Here is a 19,331-nt window from a genome sequence, read left to right as displayed (position 1 = left end):
GAAGCGCATAAGCGCATGCGGAACATGTGAGAGACGCTCTGGATGAAAGCGCACTTTCACTCTCTGTCAGCAGATGGCGCAGAAATAATAAATACCGTGAATAATTATATATTACAAATTATTTCGAATTTTGAATGCATTTTAAGAATACTTTAACCATCAACTGGTCAAAATGCACAACACCGCTGTATGCGTTAATACAGTTAATACAGTTTCATTAGTTAACATTAGTTAATTAATTAGATAACATAAACTGCCAATAAAAATTTCTTCTGAACATTCATTAATCTTAGGTAATTACAATGTTTAATAACACGTTGTTAAAATCGAAAGTTGCAACTGTGTTATTTAATGAGCTAACATGAACAAAGACTTGTATTTTTTTAAACAAAGATTAATAACTTCTGTAGCAAATGTAGCTATTGCTCATTGTGAATGTTAATGCATTAACTAAGGTTAACTAATGAGGTCTTATTGTAAAGTGATACCTAATGGTCTTTATAGTTCTTTTGCACTTTAATCTGTGTAAAACTTTTAACTTTATATATTTTTCTGTATTGCTTTATTGCATTTAAATGTTCAGTTATTTTTGTTATAAGAAAAAAGTTATTAAATCTATTATAATGTATTATGACAGCACTTTTTTTTAAACTAAATTTCAATATCGTTAAAGCATGTCAACATATTCTGTTACACCAAATACACCAAATAATGATCTTTAAAAAAACATCATATGACCCCTTTAAGACCCCTTTAAGACATGCTTTTTTTACTCCTATAAATGCATATTCAATAAGGTCAGGCACAAAAATAACTGTCCATGCCTTTTCAGTGCTAATTCTTCACTGCGCTGCTTTAGTAAATCCTGACAGTACTATTTTAATGGCAAAAGACAGTTTGCGCTGGCACAAGCTGTTAGTAAATCTGGCCCTTTTTTAAGTTTCTATGGTTTTTGATTAATTAGCTCCACACCTGTTCTGTTCTCCCTGATTACGTTCCCATTGTATTTAAGCCCTCATTTTCCCTCAGTTCTCTGTCCGATATGATGTTTGTATAGTTGTTGTTTTCTTCCTGTGTTTTCTCCTTGGATTTATTAGAAAACTCTTTGGACTTTACTCCTTTGTTGTGCACTTTATACACAGCAATGTGTTACACAACCTCACACAAGTTTTTTTTTATTTTTATTAATGAATACTTTTTTAGATTTAATTAATTTAATTAAAATGTAATTATTTTATTTGGCTGTGGCAATGCAATGTTTGCACATAGTTTAAAAATAAAACGCAGTTCTACGGCTGCAGTAGAAATGCACACAATTATTTAAATTGTATATATATGGCCACAAATTCGTACCCTCATTTTAATTAAAAGGTCCCCCTCGGCGGGCCCCCAGTCATCCCGGACCCATATGCACGTGCATAACCAGAAGCTACGCCCCTGCTTCAGCTAAAGGGAAAACAACAAGGCATGAGATCAGCTAAAATAAAATTAAATAAATAAATAATTAGCAAAAATTGCCATACTAATATTTCTGGCTGTAAATTTCTTTGCTTTCAAATGTTAAACCATAAAGCTTTTATTTTGGCAGAAAACCCAGGAGAACTTGAAGCTTGATAGCATCTAAAAGCGCAAGAGAAAAGGTTCTTTGCAGTTTTAATAGCAGAAGTCAGTTTCAACACTCAGAGTTCATAGGCCGCTCTGCTCACATCACATACAGCAGCAATCAGCAATTTATATCACTACTTCAGGATTCATGATTCTGATCAAGCATAGTTTTACTTGAAAAGTAGGCAAACATGGACATCTTTGTAGCATATCTCCATTGATTAGTGCATGACAGCTGGAGATCTCAGTTTAGGCACAGTGTGACCCAGCTACTTTCCAAATCTGCTCTTCTGTATGTCGGGTTTTCCCCATCTGGTCACCAAAACACCTCCCATAAATCATCTCTCCCTTCCTCTGTTATCTTGTAACAAAGACACTAACAGACACACAGTTTCTCCCTCAGTTGTAGGCCTAAAACACTTACTAGGCCAGGTGTCTTTCACACAAAAAAAGAAATAAGATGTACTTTTTTCACTGTCAGAGTGTTCTTATTCAGCATTCTTATTTTTTTTCTAGTGCTGAAGTGTAGTGTGTGTGTGGAAGAGTGAATCCTTTACTGTGAAAAGTCAAAGAGAGGAGCATCAGAGGTGTGAGGGCAGAACAATCTGTCACTCACATGAGATCACAGAAATAGCAAACTCAACCATCCAATGAATTCCATCCAGTTAAATAAAATGTAAAAATATAGGCTATGCACATATGGATATATTAAAGTTGTAATCAGAAATTTAAAATAAAATACTATAAATAATAATAGTAAACAAATAAAAATGATTATACTACAAAAAATAGAAATATATAGTCCACGGAAATAATTAGATTTCCTTATAGTATAATTTCCAATGGTCTTGCTTTGTAACAGTTTGGGAATCACTAACCTACGCCCCTCTCAGCAGTTCATATACTCTGAAAAACTGAAAATGACCTTTATCTTGTCCACAACGGTGCCTGTTATGTTCTGCTCTGCTATATTTGATTATTGTAAGGGGAAAATATGACAAAGGGAATCCCTTCTTTGCTACAAATTTCCCACAAAATTGTTATACATTTTGCTTCTCTAGGCCAACAGAGCTGATGATATAGATTAGACATGAGCCAGTATGAGATTCTTACGGTATGATAACCTTGAGCAAATATATCACTGTTTCACTGTATCACAGTATTGTGGTTACAGCTCCAAAATGAGCTATTTTTAAATGTCAGGGTAAAACATTTTTAAGCAACATACAGATTATTTGAAACTGTAGTATTTGTTTCTTTTTTCTTGTTTGTTAAATGTTTGCTGAGTTTTGGGCTGTCCTGCAGCTTTTGATGTAGATGATTGATTTGCTGCTAGAGTTACTGCTGCCCTACAAAGAAGAAAAAAAGACTGACATGTTTATTTTAACCTAATCTGTAATTACATTTATTTATTTTTAGTTCATCATTTAATTACAGTACTCTTGCAAAAAGGTGTTTTGATTTTACAAGCAAAAATAATAGCTTTGAGAACTGATGCTACATAAAACATGCCTGAACAAAACAAAAACAGACGTGCTGAATGAGAACGCAAATTCACTCTCTGACAGCAGGTGGCACTTATGGAACAGCAGTGATATAGCGTTTCCTTGGTTACCACTGTAAAAAAAAAAAAAAGCAGCACTGTGCTTATACACTTCTTTAATATTAATTATGCAGAGATGAGATGAAAGAAAATACCATCTAAACTTTTCTGAAGACAGTTCCCGCATGAAACACATTCATAAACCCCCAAATCAATATTTAGGATTTTCTTCCAATATTTAGCGCATCACAAACAGTGAGCATGCTCTGCCTGCTGCAGTATTTTTCATATCGTTGCACCATCTTCAGCATCTCTGGCCTCTCTTAACGGCCATCCACAGACTTCATAATATTTCCACATAAATTAGATTTTGACATTTAGGAAAATAATTGCAATGCAGTTTGTGCAAGTCCAGAACAGAGATAGGCTGAAATAAAACAAACAAACAAAAAAAATGGCCGATTGCTGTTTCGTAATTAAGAATAACAATAAATCCATCTTTTGTTTTGGTCTTAAAAAGTGAAAGGTGTATAGATGTAAGCAAAACAGACAATTATCTTTTCTTGTAAAACGTGACAACAAGATGGTGAATTTGAAAGCGAAAGCATCCGAAGCCCGGCTTATAAACATATCAAAAGAGGAACTCCCGTTCACAAAATTCAAACCATAAATAATACTACTGATGAAAAACAACGTGTTGAATGTTAACCACTTTCATTACCATATAACTATAAACTATGATGAAAGTTCATCAGCATACATTGATCAATCCTATGTAGTGAAAAAAAAGAAGAAATATTGTGAGCAAATGATGTGCTCATGCGACCAACTGAGAACTTAAGTCACAAAAGAGCGACCAGCGGGAAGAATGAGTCTAGAGCCCTGTCTTGTGCAAAAACAGATTCAGTGTTCCTCAAAATGAATAAAAACAGTGAAATGCAAACTCAGAATATGGCGCAAACCTGCAATAATTAAATCTTTTAAATATACTTTATGTATTTAATCCCATTTTATTAACCAGTGTCTTCACTGCTGACCTTCGATGATCCAATTCAACCATATTAATACGCAAAAATGACTTTAGATAAACATAACATTTGGGTTAAATTTTTTTATTGCTGAAGAGTGTTGGACTTTATCTTCTCCTGCGTTCAACTGTACAGACGTGAATTTACATTTCCTTCAGCCCGAGGCTTATTTATTTCACTTTTGGTGTGAAAAGGTTTTTACATCTGCCAAAAATAGAACTTTATATATTAAAAACAAACAAGCAAGTCCTGCCCAGATTTAAAAAGTAACGCAAAAGTAACGTAACTCATTACTTTCCATAAAAGGTAACTAAGTAATGTAATTAGTTACTTTTTTTATGGAGTAACACAATATTGTAATGCTTGACTTTTAAAAGTAACTTTCCCCAACATAGCATCATAGAACATCTGGCACAGAGGGGACAGCACTTGCGTGGAGAAAGTAGTTGATCCCAGTCTGAAAGACTAATTTTCATGTTTTTCCTAGTTTTCAACCATAGGTTAACAAGACCTGTTCACACCAGTTTGGATGTAAATTTATTGGAGCAGACTGATAATTTGCAGAAAAACAATATTTCTCTCTTTTTATTTCTCTTTCTATTTCTCAGTATCATCAGCAGGAAGAGAAAGAGAGCAGCTTCTCCACTGCAGCCCCCTGATCTCAGTGATGGATCAGTGCCCTTTGATACTGTGTGAGTATATTCATGTAGAGTGAGACATTCAACACAAGAACACAATGTACACATATAAATAGCAAGAGACAAACAGTTGCATTTTTATTTTATTTCTGCAATAAAGTTCTTTAGACAGAAAAATTAAATGGAAATTGTTCTCTTTTTTTAATAGCAAATACAATACTAAAAAATGAAAATCATGATATAAAGAAAGAAAACTGAAAAGAAAAAGTCAATAGGCTTAATACCGTACATAAACTTTGTTAAATAGTGCTATTGTGTGCTTCTCTGTCTATTCCCTTTTTGTCTAATTATGCAAAAATGAAGGGGAAAAGTGGGATTTCTGCATCAGTGTAATATTGACAGTAATAAGGAGAATCTGTTGGCCACAACAGATTCATTATAATTAAAATTAGCTTATCATCAGCACCAGTAGCCTTGTGGCAGCGTATCTATATCATTTGATATAGAGAAATTAAAAGATTTTCTTTGTTTTGATAAAGGCCTTTTCTGTTTGTTTTTGTCTGTTCTGCTTAATATCTTTTCAGTGGTTGGAGCGCTGACCAGAACAGATATGTGACCTTTCAGACCTTCACATCCTCCTACTGTCAGAACCACATCAATCATCATGACACAGAAGCAGATCTGCAGCTTTATTCTCACCGACCAGTGCATGATGATCTGCAGAGAGTCAAAGACCAGCACAAAACCAGCATGAAGAACAAGTATGAGAGCGTATTTGAAGGAGTCAAACTACAAGAGAATCAAACTCTCCTGAACCAGATTTACACACAGCTGTACATCATCGAGGGAGAGAGTGAAGGAGTGAATGAAGAACATGAGGTGCTACAGATGGAGAAAAGTTACAGGACACTCCAAGACACTCCAATCAACTGCAATGACATCTTTAATCCTTCACCTGAACCAGGATATGAGGAGAAGAGAAGAGAGAAGAAAGACAAAATAAAGACGCCAATCAGCTGATGAAGGGCAATGTGATGTTTTATGAGGAGGACCTGAGAGAAAGCGGCATAGACGTCACTGATGCCTCCGTATATTCTGGGATTTGCACTGAGATCTTTAGGGAGGAATCAGTGATTTATCACAGGAAGGTTTACAGTTTTGTACATCTGAGCTTTCAGGAGTTTTTTGCAGCACTGTATGTGTTTTTCTGCTATTTACACAAGAACAGTGAGGTTCTGAAAATGTTCCTGACAGGAATGTCCAGAACTCAGTGTGAGAATGTTCCTCTGGATGTGTTTCTGAAGGAAGCAGTGAATAAAGCCTTGAGCAGTAAAAATGGACACCTGGATCTTTTCCTTCGATTTCTTCATGGCGTCTCACTGGAATCCAATCAGAGACTCTTAACGGATGTGCTGATACACACAGAGAACAACCCAGAGAGCATCAAGAAAATAACCCAGAACCTCAAACGAGGTCAAAAAACTAATGTCAGTCCTGAAAGATGGATGAATCTGTCACACTGCCTGATTGAGATTAAAGAAAATTCTGTTGTTAAAGAAATGCAGGCATTTTTAAACTCTAAAACAAAAAGAAAAAAATTATCTCTTGCACAATGTTCAACTTTGGCAAACATGGTCCTGATGTCAGAGGAGGTGCTGGAAGAGCTAGACTTCAATAAGTACAACATCAAATCAAAAGAGGGCAGAAGGAGACTGGTACCTGCTGTGAGGAACTGCAGAAAAGCTGTGTGAGTGTTAACATATTGCAATACAAACATAATTTAAAAGAGGTTGTGATAGAGGTTTGATGAGTATTTCCTGGGTTTGTGTTCACAAACATAAAACATAATCGATTGCAGTTATGGCTGAGCTGGTCAATGTGATGATTGGCCCACTGTGGGGGTACGGCAAAACAAGTATGGATATTAGGACACAAATGAAGTACAGTGTTTTGTTTACAAAATAAATAATTGATTTGCAGCCAATTGTTATATCACGGCCATGGAAACATTTGAATTCTTGCTGAATGGGAGAGATTTCTGAGGACATAAAATTGAATTAAGCCATATGCAACTTTGTGTTCTGGTCTGAGGGCTGGTCAATCAGATTTTCACAAATTTAACGGTATTCCATGAGTTATTCCACTAAATAAGGAATCTTTTGTTTCTTTTTCCAAAGCTCATTTTCACATCCTTTAGACCAGTGTAGAATTTGTCTTATTAATTTTCGTTAACCCTTGTACATAAATAAAAATAAATAAAAAAGTTACACATAGCTACTTAAGGACAAAAATGTCTGTCTTGTGTCATGAAAATAGTATATTAATATTTTTCTCCACTTTAACCTTTATTTTTAAGCAGCATCATTGTTTAACCAAAAATTAATACATTTTCAGGTTGTTAACACTTTAAACTGATAGAAAACAATAAACTCTTTCAGTTAGAGACTAACGCAAGTGCTGTCGAAGCACATGTAAACAGTATATATGTTTGGCTTTTGCGCCACGTTTTAGCTTAACTAAACATATGACAACCATAGTAGATTGCATATATTTATTTAGAGCAGGTGGTTTTGATTAGAATGGGCCCAATCACATTGTAAGATAGCATGAGATAATCCTCGCAGAGTGACAGGACATGCTGCTTTGCTAAAGCTTTAGGTTTTCCAGGATCTCACCATTTTATAATGATGACACTAGGGTTGGCGCGATAGACGATGCCATCATCCATCACTGATGGCTGACTGACATCATGATGTTGAGCTGGCATCGTGATTCCTAGCCACTATTAATATGTGGGGCATTGAAATCGCTCGTTTTTTACTTTCACTTTCGAGATTCTTTATCACACGTACTCTGTGTGTGCTACCGAGTGGCCGTACTTACCAGACATTTTACAAGATTAGATGTTTGTCAGTGGTGCTCAGGATCTGCAAATCATTTGCCATTGTCAGCAGCCATATCACCCTGCAGCCCAAGACTGGTTGCCCACTGAAGCCAAGCAGGGTTGAGCCTGGTCAGTACCTGGATGGGAGACCTCCTGGGAAAACTAGGTTGCTGCTGGAAGAGGTGTTAGTGAGGCCAGCAGGGGGTGCTCACCCTGTGGTCTGTATGGGTCCTAACGCCCCAGTGTGGTGACGGGGACACTATACTGACAAAAAGCACCATCTTTCGGATGAGACGTTAAACCGAGGTCCTAACTCTCTGTGGTCATTAAAAATCCCAGGATGTCTTTCGAAAAAGAGTAGAGGTGTAACCCCGGCATGCTGGCCAAATTCACCCATTGGCCTCTGGCCATCATGGCCTCCTAACCATCCCCATATCTGCTGATTGTCTTCATCACTCTGTCTCCTCTCCACCAATAAGCTGGTGTGTGGTGGGCGTTCTGGCACACTATGGCTGCCGTCGCATCATCCAGGTGGATGCTGCACACTGGTGGTGGTTGAGGAGATTCCCCCTTCTATGTAAAGCGCTTTGAGTGCCCAGAAAAGCGCTATATAAATGTAAGGAATTATTATTATTATTATTATTATCGTCCTAGCTGTCATCTCTCCGTACTCTGTTTATTTGGTAATTAAAATTTGATGTACTGTAATGTAACAGGTTACCGCTAGCAAGTGGCTAACCATTCTTTGTGCTTCATGCTTCGGGCACACCCCCAACTCTACCCCCACCCCGATGTCATCATCCATCACAATGTTTCACTGTAGACATCGTCTGATGCCAATTTGGTAGACATCGCCCAACCCTAGGTGACACAGTTTTCCAATGGCATTTGAAAATGTTGGTCAGGTCAAACAATGCGGGATGGGCATGGGGAGTTGGGACGATGTGTAGAGATCAATCAGTCACTGTTTCTCATTTGGAACATCCTTCAGATTGACAGGTCTTGATTTACCATGCGTCATAGAATAGGAGCTCACAACTGAAAGCATGTTGGAAGATCATTGACCACTCGTCACTTATTGGCCAGGATCTTATTACTTTTTTTATTTATTCTATAAAAAATTGAGTATTTTTATGTAAAGATTTCACTTGTTTGGAGACATTTTTTGGGGAAAAGGGTAGTATTTTCTTCATTGCACCAATGGCCCTATCAAGTGGAAAATAGTAGAAAGTTTCAAAAAAGACAAAAATCACACAAGGGTTAAATCATGGCCATGGTGTGCTAATTATGGTTCACTTTATAATTCACTTTTTAAAATTCACTATAATTAACTTCTCTGACCATTGGGAGAAATCATGAAGATATGAGACAAGAGGTGGGCTCTGTTCAGCTTGTGTCTCAAAGCCCTCTTGGAGTGCAGAGTGGGATATATGGTGAAACATTTATCTTTGCAGGGTGTTTAATCATGAATGCAGATACAGGGTGTCTGGGGTGGATATGAAGTGCCTTTTATTAATGTCGCTCACTATGCAAGTGTTAGATGAGAAGTGGCCAAGAACACAGAAATCTCAACTACATATATCTCCCTCTCTGCCTGCTCAAGCATTGGCATACGTCCCAGTTCCCGGGTGCACCATGTACTTGTTTTTCAGTTCTAACAGAAACATAGATGGTAGTTCAGCCTTGCATATAAAACTATGATTGTATGTTATACAGTATGAGAAGAATATAGACTGGAAATATTAAAAGCATATATGTTCCCACAGGAGAAATAAAATCAAGTCAATAGAACTGGTTTGTGTAATTAGTTCTATTAGGAAAACATTTTATTAAAAAATGTATAATGACACTTGGCTAATAAGACTATCCGCAATACAGTTCTGTATAAACAAGAAGAAACTAAATTAGTGAAGCATCATACACATGATGTTTATAAAATATGAGTCACATCTGTTTTATTGGCTGGAATTTCCTGATGAGAGAAGACCAGTCAGGGAATGGTCAAGAATTAATTTGTTGAAGTTCTTTTATCATGGAAGCAATCTTATGGAAACACCAGCATACGAGTATGCCTTTTAACCAAGGTTGTCCCTTTTTTCAGATTAACTGCCTGTAACCTCACTGATCAGCACTGTGAAATTGTGGCTTCAGCTCTACAATCATCAAACTCCACACTGAGAGAGCTGGACCTGAGTCACAATAACCTGCAGGATTCAGGAGTGAAACTGCTCTCCGCTGGATTGAGGAGTCCAAACTGTCAACTCAACATACTGAGGTTTGGCTTTCACATTGATTTGTCCAATATGTTGATTTTCAATTACAGTTCCCTGTCTAGTTTTTTTTAAATTAGGAAAATTAACAATTACACTTTGACATTAAAAGTGTCACACTTTACCAGTATCGCCTGAAAGAATTTGAGGAGAGAAGAGAGCTCAGTTAAAACCTGTTATCTGTCTGTTATTTACAGACAAATCATTATAAAATAGTTTGCTTACACTAGTTGCTGTCAGATTAGTTGGATGCTTCATCTTTACAGCATTACATCATGCCTAGTTTACAACAAACATTCTGCAACAAAGTGCTCCAACATGTGGCGGCAACATTAGAAATGTGTATTTGCAGTCTTTTATTGCTAAGTGGCGCTTGAACCACAGACTTTGAAAAGTTAGAAAGAGAACATGTTGGAGCTCATTCCCTCACATATTGCGCTCTGCCATTGGGCTCGTTGAGGGCTTGTGTGTGTTTGTAATTCAGAATGATTTCAAGCAGCATAGTAAATGTCAAGACAGTGACCCTGTGCTTATGTTTTACTCCGCTAAACAGTGCTACACTGTAATTTAGACAGTACACCGCGCGCATAATTATGAGGCACGTTGATATTCTGATCATATTTTTTTTCCAAGCACATTTGACCAATTCCTAACCACTTCAAACTTAATAACTACTATTATTTTTGTATTTAATCATTTATAAGTGATATATAATTTGGCTGGAAGTGAAAAACTCCTTATATTCAGGTGTGCAGAATTATTAGGCATGTTTTCTTTTACAGATAAAATGAGCCAAAAAAGAGGTTTAAGTCAGACTGAAAAGTCAAAAATGATTAAATCCCCATGATAAATATTCAAAACTAATGCAATACAGAAATTGCAAAGTTAAGACATGACCATTGGACAAAAAAATGCTCACTGGGACAGCGGGGTCAGAAAAAAACAGGTGGAGAAGAAAAGACAAACGTTAACTGCAAAATAATTAAGAATTAATGTGAAGAATTAGGTGTGAAACCATCAGGAAGCATTTAGTCTCCAGCGCCACCATTTTCCAGAACTGCAATCTTCCTGGAGTCTCCAGAATTACAAGGTGTCAGGTTTTCAGAGACTTTGCTTGGGTAAAAAATCCTAAAAAATGACCCTCATTTAATAATAACATGCTGAAGTATTGTGAAATACATTGACAATTTTTTTTATAGGCTTTATGGACAGCTAAGTTGAGAGTGACTCTTGAAGGACCAGCACCACATCCTCTTGTACCACTGTTTGAAGAATTTATCTCCCAGAATCTGGCAGCAAGATTTAGGAGCTCATTTTTAGTCAATCCTGCAAGACAGACTTTTCAGGATATGGGGTGGAATAAAAATGAGCTCCTAAAACAAAACAATAAAAGAAAACAAATAGATAGAATGCAAAAAGATTAGAGAGTGATAGTTTCTTTATTTTTTTATTTTATTTTATTTTTTTAAGAAAACCACATAATTTATCACCCAGAATCTGGCAGCAAGATTTAGGAGCTCATTTTTAGTCAATCCTGCAAGACAGACTTTTCAGGATATGGGGTGGAATAAAAATGAGCTCCTAAAACAAAACAATAAAAGAAAACAAATAGATAGAATGCAAAAAGATTAGAGAGTGATAGTTTCTTTATTTTTTTATTTTATTTTATTTTTTTAAGAAAACAAGCTGTTAGTAAATAAATAGAGTGCAAGTCTAAAAGGGGCATGTTCTTTTTTTTAAGAATAGAATTAGAATAGAGAGTGCTAGAGTTAGAGGGTCAAATAAAGATGGAAGATATGTGTTTTAGCCAATCCTTGAAGATGGTTAAGGACTCAGCTGCTCGGATTGAGTTGGGCAGGTCATTCCACCAGGAGGGAACAGTTAATGAAAAAGTCTGTGAAAGTGATTTTGTGCCTCTTTGGGATGGCACAGTAAAACGACGTTCACTTGCAGAAAGCAAGCTTCTAGAGGGCACATGCATGGAACCACAAGCAGTTCTGTCTTGGCAAGGTTGAGTTGAAGGTGATGGTCCTTCATCCAGCAAGAAATGTCGTCGGATCATCAGGATGGAATGAGAGGTAGATTAATTAAATTGAAATAAAATGTAAAATTAAATACAATTTTAATTTAATTCATTTAGATTATTTATTAGAGGTAATTATGGCGTAACATTAATCAGTATGTTTTTGAACTGCAGAATAAACACATTTCTGCATTAATGAAAAAAAAGTTAAGTTCTAATAATAAAGTTACATTCAAGTTTATCTGTGCCGTTGTCACTGCTGACCACAAACTTGACTACAAATTAATTTTCCGTAAAATGCTAAGAAGTCTTTGTGAAGTGCTATTCATTCATTTTTGAAGTTCCAAAGTTTGTAAGCAAAACAGTTATTGTGTATATAATGCAATACAGAAATTGCAAAGTTAAGACATGACCATTGGACAAAAAAATGCTCACTGGGACAGCGGGGTCAGAAAAAAACAGGTGGAGAAGAAAAGACAAACGTTAACTGCAAAATAATTAAGAATTAATGTGAAGAATTAGGTGTGAAACCATCAGGAAGCATTTAGTCTCCAGCGCCACCATTTTCCAGAACTGCAATCTTCCTGGAGTCTCCAGAATTACAAGGTGTCAGGTTTTCAGAGACTTTGCTTGGGTAAAAAATCCTAAAAAATGACCCTCATTTAATAATAACATGCTGAAGTATTGTGAAATACATTGACAATTTTTTTTATAGGCTTTATGGACAGCTAAGTTGAGAGTGACTCTTGAAGGACCAGCACCACATCCTCTTGTACCACTGTTTGAAGAATTTATCTCCCAGAATCTGGCAGCAAGATTTAGGAGCTCATTTTTAGTCAATCCTGCAAGACAGACTTTTCAGGATATGGGGTGGAATAAAAATGAGCTCCTAAAACAAAACAATAAAAGAAAACAAATAGATAGAATGCAAAAAGATTAGAGAGTGATAGTTTCTTTATTTTTTTATTTTATTTTATTTTTTTAAGAAAACAAGCTGTTAGTAAATAAATAGAGTGCAAGTCTAAAAGGGGCATGTTCTTTTTTTTAAGAATAGAATTAGAATAGAGAGTGCTAGAGTTAGAGGGTCAAATAAAGATGGAAGATATGTGTTTTAGCCAATCCTTGAAGATGGTTAAGGACTCAGCTGCTCGGATTGAGTTGGGCAGGTCATTCCACCAGGAGGGAACAGTTAATGAAAAAGTCTGTGAAAGTGATTTTGTGCCTCTTTGGGATGGCACAGTAAAACGACGTTCACTTGCAGAAAGCAAGCTTCTAGAGGGCACATGCATGGAACCACAAGCAGTTCTGTCTTGGCAAGGTTGAGTTGAAGGTGATGGTCCTTCATCCAGCAAGAAATGTCGTCGGATCATCAGGATGGAATGAGAGGTAGATTAATTAAATTGAAATAAAATGTAAAATTAAATACAATTTTAATTTAATTCATTTAGATTATTTATTAGAGGTAATTATGGCGTAACATTAATCAGTATGTTTTTGAACTGCAGAATAAACACATTTCTGCATTAATGAAAAAAAAGTTAAGTTCTAATAATAAAGTTACATTCAAGTTTATCTGTGCCGTTGTCACTGCTGACCACAAACTTGACTACAAATTAATTTTCCGTAAAATGCTAAGAAGTCTTTGTGAAGTGCTATTCATTCATTTTTGAAGTTCCAAAGTTTGTAAGCAAAACAGTTATTGTGTATAACATAAATAAATATAAGCATTAGGGATGCACCAGTTTCGGCTGCCAGAAATGATCGCAGTATGTATGCCAGTACATTATTTTTCAGACGAAAAAGAAAAACAGCTGAAAATACGAGCCAAGAATATATGGCTTGCCACACCGGCCAGCAGTGTTCAGCACGCAGGTTTCACTTAGTGATGGGAAGTTCGGATCATTTTACCGACTCGGACCTTTGAGTCTCGTTCAGCAAAATGAACAAATCTTTTTTCGAGTCATTTTGTTCATTTCGTTCATTTTAGCAAAATATAATTAAAATACTTGCCTAACACGTCTACTAACACAAACGTTGATCACACTACAAACAATACAAAACTGCAATAAGAAACAGAAAAGATTAATTCATTGTTTACCCGAGTCTTCAGTCTATGATTAGCTCACCACACCTCTTATCTGACAAGTCTTCGGGTTTTTCGAGTCGTTCGTTCATCACGTGACAGCAGCATACACTTAACCAAAGCAGTCTGAGCCGGAAAGAGAATTGATTAGTTCATCTCTCAAGTCTTCGGGTTTCTCCAGTAGATCGTTCATCACGTGACAGACCCTTAAGCTTACCCTATGCAGTCTGAGCCGGAAAAATTTTTTTTATTGAAGATATAACATTCACAGGGGATACAGTCATAGCAATAAAATACACATACCCAGAATACAAACTCGAAAAACCCGAAGACTCGAGAGATGAACTAATCAATTCTCTTTCCGGCTCAGACTGCATTGGTTAAGTGTATGGGGCTGTCACGTGATGAACGAATGACTCGAAAAACCCGAAGACTCGAGAGATGAACTAATCAATTCTCTTTCCGGCTCAGACTGCATTGGTTAAGTGTATGGGGCTGTCACGTGATGAACGAATGACTCGAAAAACCCGAAGACTCGAGAGATGAACTAATCAATTCTCTTTCCGGCTCAGACTGCATTGGTTAAGTGTATGGGGCTGTCACGTGATGAACGAATGACTCGGAAAAACCCGAAGACTCAAAACAGGTGAACTACTTGACTAATTCCAGTACAGAACCTATAGGATGTTGCGCATGCACGACTGAACGAATCACTCCCCGAGACGAATCGTTCAAGAACGACCCAACACTAGTTTCACTCTCCCTCTAGCCATTGTCACTGCACGTGTGATGCTCTGTTCAATATTCCGCTCTATGAATGTGCGTTCTGCCGAGTTGCTCATGGCCCATGCGAACGCTCCACTCATGTACTACTCAAAATCAAAGTCCCCTCAAATATCACGACAGCAGGAACTTTCTATGTAGTTTACTTGTTCCTGTTTGCAATAGCACTACTGTACTGTAACATGGTGTAGTACAGCTATACTGGGCAACGCTGGTAAAATGAAGCTACCCTCTCGTGATGCTCACATGCTCTGATAATAATAGCTTTGTAGAACTCAAGGATATTATAGTTTTGAATTTTTAATTCAGTTTTTATTTTAATATCGTTTTCAAAATTCCTATAATTTCAGTTTAGTTTGTTAGATTCATTAATGGTTTTGTTAGTTTTAGTTTAGTTTTTATTTTGTGAACACATTTCTATTTAGTTTTTATATATTTTAGTTTCAGTTTTAGTTTGAGTAATTACAGTTTAGCAGAGTTAATGGAACACTTCAAGTGTACACCAAAGCAAGACATTTAATTTGCGCAAAGTTTATTTTTTGAACAGTTTACAGTTAACTCTAGTGCCAACCTCTTAATGAAAAAAAATAACTTTACAATTGAACAAAAAAACTAAAATATGCAACTTATGTATAAAATGTATTAATTCAAATTCATGTTCATATTTATTCATTCATATTAAAGATGTAATCTTGTTAAACATGCCAATAGTTTACAAACAACAAGCTAATCAAGGTTTTCAGAGTTACTAGAAAGCTACAGGCAGTTGAGTTTTTATCAAAAACGCATTCTCTGTGAATAGCCGCTTAGGACTCAGCTCACGTGAATGAAGCGCTCTCTACAGGTATTTCCCTAAACAACCACAGGTCAGATTTTCTGCCACAGAATGAGAGCTTATTAAAATCACGAACACAATTATTTATTTTTGCTAATTATTATTTTAGTTTAGTTAGTTTTTCAGTAACTGTTGTTAGTTTCGTTTAGTTTTAGTTTTTCATTTATTTAGAAATTGTAATTCTATTTCAGTTTACGAAAATGTTTTTTTGACCAATAGTTTCAGTCTTAGTTTCAGTTTTCGTTTACAAAAATAACCTTGGTAGGACTAAACATTATTTGGATAATTAGTCAAAAAATATTTTAAAAAATATATATAATATTATATCTGATTCTATTGCATAGATCTGAATAAAAATAATATATTTATTAGTGCTGTCAAACAATTAATCGTGATTAATCGCATCCAAAATAAAAGCTTTGTTTACATAATTAGGGCTGGGCAAAAAAAAAAAAATAGATTTTTCGGTTAATCGTTTTTTTTAAATTACGTCAATTCGATGTCGATTCTCAAAAGCCACGAATCAATCTTTTACCTGTATTTATTTCAGCAAACATTTAAAACAAGATCTGATTAATGTGAATCTTATCATTAGTCCTTGATCCTGTCTTTTATCTTTTAAACGGTCCAGATTGGTATATCCTTGAAAGCTGGCTTGATTAGTTTTGACTGTGCAAAGTTCTGTGTTATATTCTACAATATGAACTTCACAAAAGACTTCTAGTTCTGTCTGAAGTTAAAGTGCAACACGAAGGATTATCGTACAGTAAGTATCAATGAATGACACAGTTTTGAACATCATGGTGTGTGCAAGAATGAGTGTGAAATACCTGCTAATTACTTTGATTTTTCTTATCACTTATATTGGTCACTTTTTGCATTTAAATTGGCTTTTTCTGACTGTTGACATTGTCAAAACGGCAATCAAGAAATTAACCATGTGTTTTGGTTAATTTCTTGATTCATTCTTGCATCATTTTCAGTGTCTGCTTGCATATTTTAATCATATTTGGTAATTCTCATTAATGTAGCCTATTTGTCCTGTTTTGACCTGTTTACCTGGGAAATTTATATTATTTTGTCATTATTTTAAGGAGTTAAAACGGTCCTTATCAATATGACATGTTAATAAAATTCTATCACATTAGTCTGACAGTTAAAGTTTTTTTTTGTTGGAGTGAGTGGGTTTTTGTGAGCTTTTGGGCTGGAAATCGTCCGTTGGGCCCGAGCTGAAATGCAGGGCTCTACTGTCATTCATGCAGTGCTTATCATGGCGGAGATACTGTTGACAAGAACAAAGAACAAAGCCATACGCGTGATTCCCAATGCTCAGGTGAAATGCTATAGTAATACTACACATCCGTGGAAGCATTTGACATCACGCGTAAAGGCGCCATGATTTCCGCAATGAATAAATGAATGAATGGCGGATGGCGCGACGCACTGTATTGTTTACTACACACATACTAAAGAGCAGACGATGCAGTGTTTTCAGCTTCTGCCATCTCTCTATATGACGATATGAACACACAGATATCATCTCCAGTTGCTCTGAGAGTCACTTCATTAGCATTTTACGGTTTAATTTGAGAAAACTACCATCATATCACATTCACAGCAGCTGCAAGTTCTTCACGGCAACCCGTCAAAATAAACGTTTAGTTTAATGTGAAGAAACTGTCAGAAATATATTACAATTTAGCAGTCTTAAGACTCAATGTAACAACAATGCTTAATTGAGTAATATTTTAATAATAATGTCATTTATTAGGAACACCTGTGCACCTACATATTCATGCTATTGTGTAATCAGCCAGGCGTGTGGCAGCAGTACAGTGCATAAAATCTTGCTGATGTGGGTCAGTTAATGTTCACATCAAACCATCAGAATAGGAGAAAAAAAATTATCTCTGATTTTGACAATGGCATGATTGTTGGTGTCAGGCAGGCTGGTTTAAGTATTTCTTTAACTACTGATCTACTGAGACTTTTACACACAACAGTCATTTACGAAGAATTCACTTTTACTAAGAAATGATAAATATCCAGTGAGTGGGAGATCTGTGGATTCATATGCTTTGATGGGATAGGCCAACAGAGAATAGCCAGACTGGTTTGAGCTGACAGAAAGGCTACAGTAACTCAGATAACCACTCTGCAATAGTGGAGAGCAGAACAGCATTTCAGAATGCATAGTATCTTGATCATTGAGGTGAATGGGCTACAACAGCAGAAGACAACATCAGGTTCCACTTCTGTTGGCCTAGAACAATAAACTGAAGCTGCAGTGGTCACAGAATCACTAAAACTGGACAGTTAAAAAACATAGCTTGATCTGATCAATCTCGTTTCCTGTACACATATGGTCACAATTTGGTATCCACAGCATGACTCATCCTGCCTTTTGTTACCAGTCCAGGTTGTGCAATGGTTTTGGGAATGTTTTCTTGACACACTTTGGTCCGTTAATTCCAATCAATCATCACTTGAATGTCACAGCCTGTTTGAGTATTGCTGATGTCCTTGTGCATCCCTTCATGGCCACAATTTACCAATCTTCAAATGGTTATATCCAGCAAGATAATGTACCATGGCACAAAGCCAAAGTTATCTCAAACTTGTTTTGTCTCATGACAAAGACTTCCCTTTTCTTCACTGGCATTCGCAGTGCCCGGATTGTAATTAATTTGGGATGTTGCAGAAGAAGAGATACACAGCATGATGAACATACATCTGACAAATCTGCATAAATTGCAATATGCTGTCATGTCACCATGGATCAGAATTTTATAGCAATGTGTTTGGATTGTTTGTGGAATTAATGGCATGAGGAATTCATACTGTTTTTTTGAGCACTTGGAGGCTCTTCACAATATTTTAATAGAGTGGTCCTAATAAAGTGTTTTACAATTAACACACTATATTTAATCAGTGCCTATGTAATGGATTGTTTTTCATTAACCTGTTTAGATTGGTCAGCTGTGATCTCACTGATCAGCACTGTGAAATTGTGGCTACAGCTCTACAATCATCAAACTCCCCACTGAGAGAGCTGGACCTGAGTAACAATGATCTTCAGGATACAGGAATAAAGCTGCTGTGTGCTGGACTGAGGAGTCCAAACTGTCAACTCAACATGCTGAGGTATTTAATGGGGTTTTTAATAGAGCCCGACCGATATGGGTTTTTTGGGGCCGATACTGATATATCGGCCGATATTCTTTGTATATTATAGTACAGTACCAGTCAAAAGTTTGGAGACTTTCCCATTCGTGTGTCCAAACATTTGACTGGTACTATATATAGAATATAGTATATACATAAGCAGAATATTTATACATAAACACATTTTTTGCAATGATCACTCAAATGTGGTGATCAAACACTTATATTGGTGACAGAGATATGTAAGGGCATTTAACAATTTAACAATAAACTTGCGATGAGTGCGATGCACAAAGTAACGGGGTGTTAGTTGTAACACATGTGGTTTGAATATTTATTTTACCATAGTAACATTTAAATTCTGGCTTAAGTTAATTTTTTATCTCACTTTTTATTATTCATTTAAGATTAGACAAATCTGCTATTATTTTAATCTCCAATCTGTTATTTATCAGTTCAGATAGTTTTTTTTTT

General features: G+C 36.1%; 2 protein-coding genes across 2 annotated transcripts in view; both read left to right on the top strand.

Annotated features, from left to right (window-relative positions):
* Positions 1–5,834, top strand: part of LOC107562038 (uncharacterized) — a 10,908-nt gene extending 5,074 nt beyond the window's left edge. The window contains exons 3-4 of the mRNA XM_016246602.1: positions 4,785–4,868; positions 5,399–5,834. Coding sequence (XP_016102088.1) covers positions 4,785–4,868; positions 5,399–5,834 — 520 coding nt within the window. The remainder of the gene's footprint in view (positions 1–4,784; positions 4,869–5,398) is intronic.
* LOC107562043 (NACHT, LRR and PYD domains-containing protein 12-like) overlaps positions 5,834–19,331 on the top strand; it is a gene marked incomplete at its 5' end in the record, with an annotated part of 15,845 nt that continues 2,347 nt past the window's right edge. Inside the window, 3 exons of the mRNA XM_016246607.1 lie at positions 5,834–6,561; positions 9,800–9,973; positions 18,663–18,836. Coding sequence (XP_016102093.1) covers positions 5,834–6,561; positions 9,800–9,973; positions 18,663–18,836 — 1,076 coding nt within the window. The remainder of the gene's footprint in view (positions 6,562–9,799; positions 9,974–18,662; positions 18,837–19,331) is intronic.

This window comes from Sinocyclocheilus grahami, unplaced genomic scaffold, assembly GCF_001515645.1.
Source record: "Sinocyclocheilus grahami isolate Dianchi unplaced genomic scaffold, SAMN03320097.WGS_v1.1 scaffold803.1, whole genome shotgun sequence".
In the NCBI taxonomy this organism is placed as follows: Eukaryota; Metazoa; Chordata; class Actinopteri; order Cypriniformes; family Cyprinidae; genus Sinocyclocheilus; species Sinocyclocheilus grahami.
Note: the sequence above shows the minus strand (reverse complement) of the source record. Positions and strands in the feature narration are given on the sequence as shown.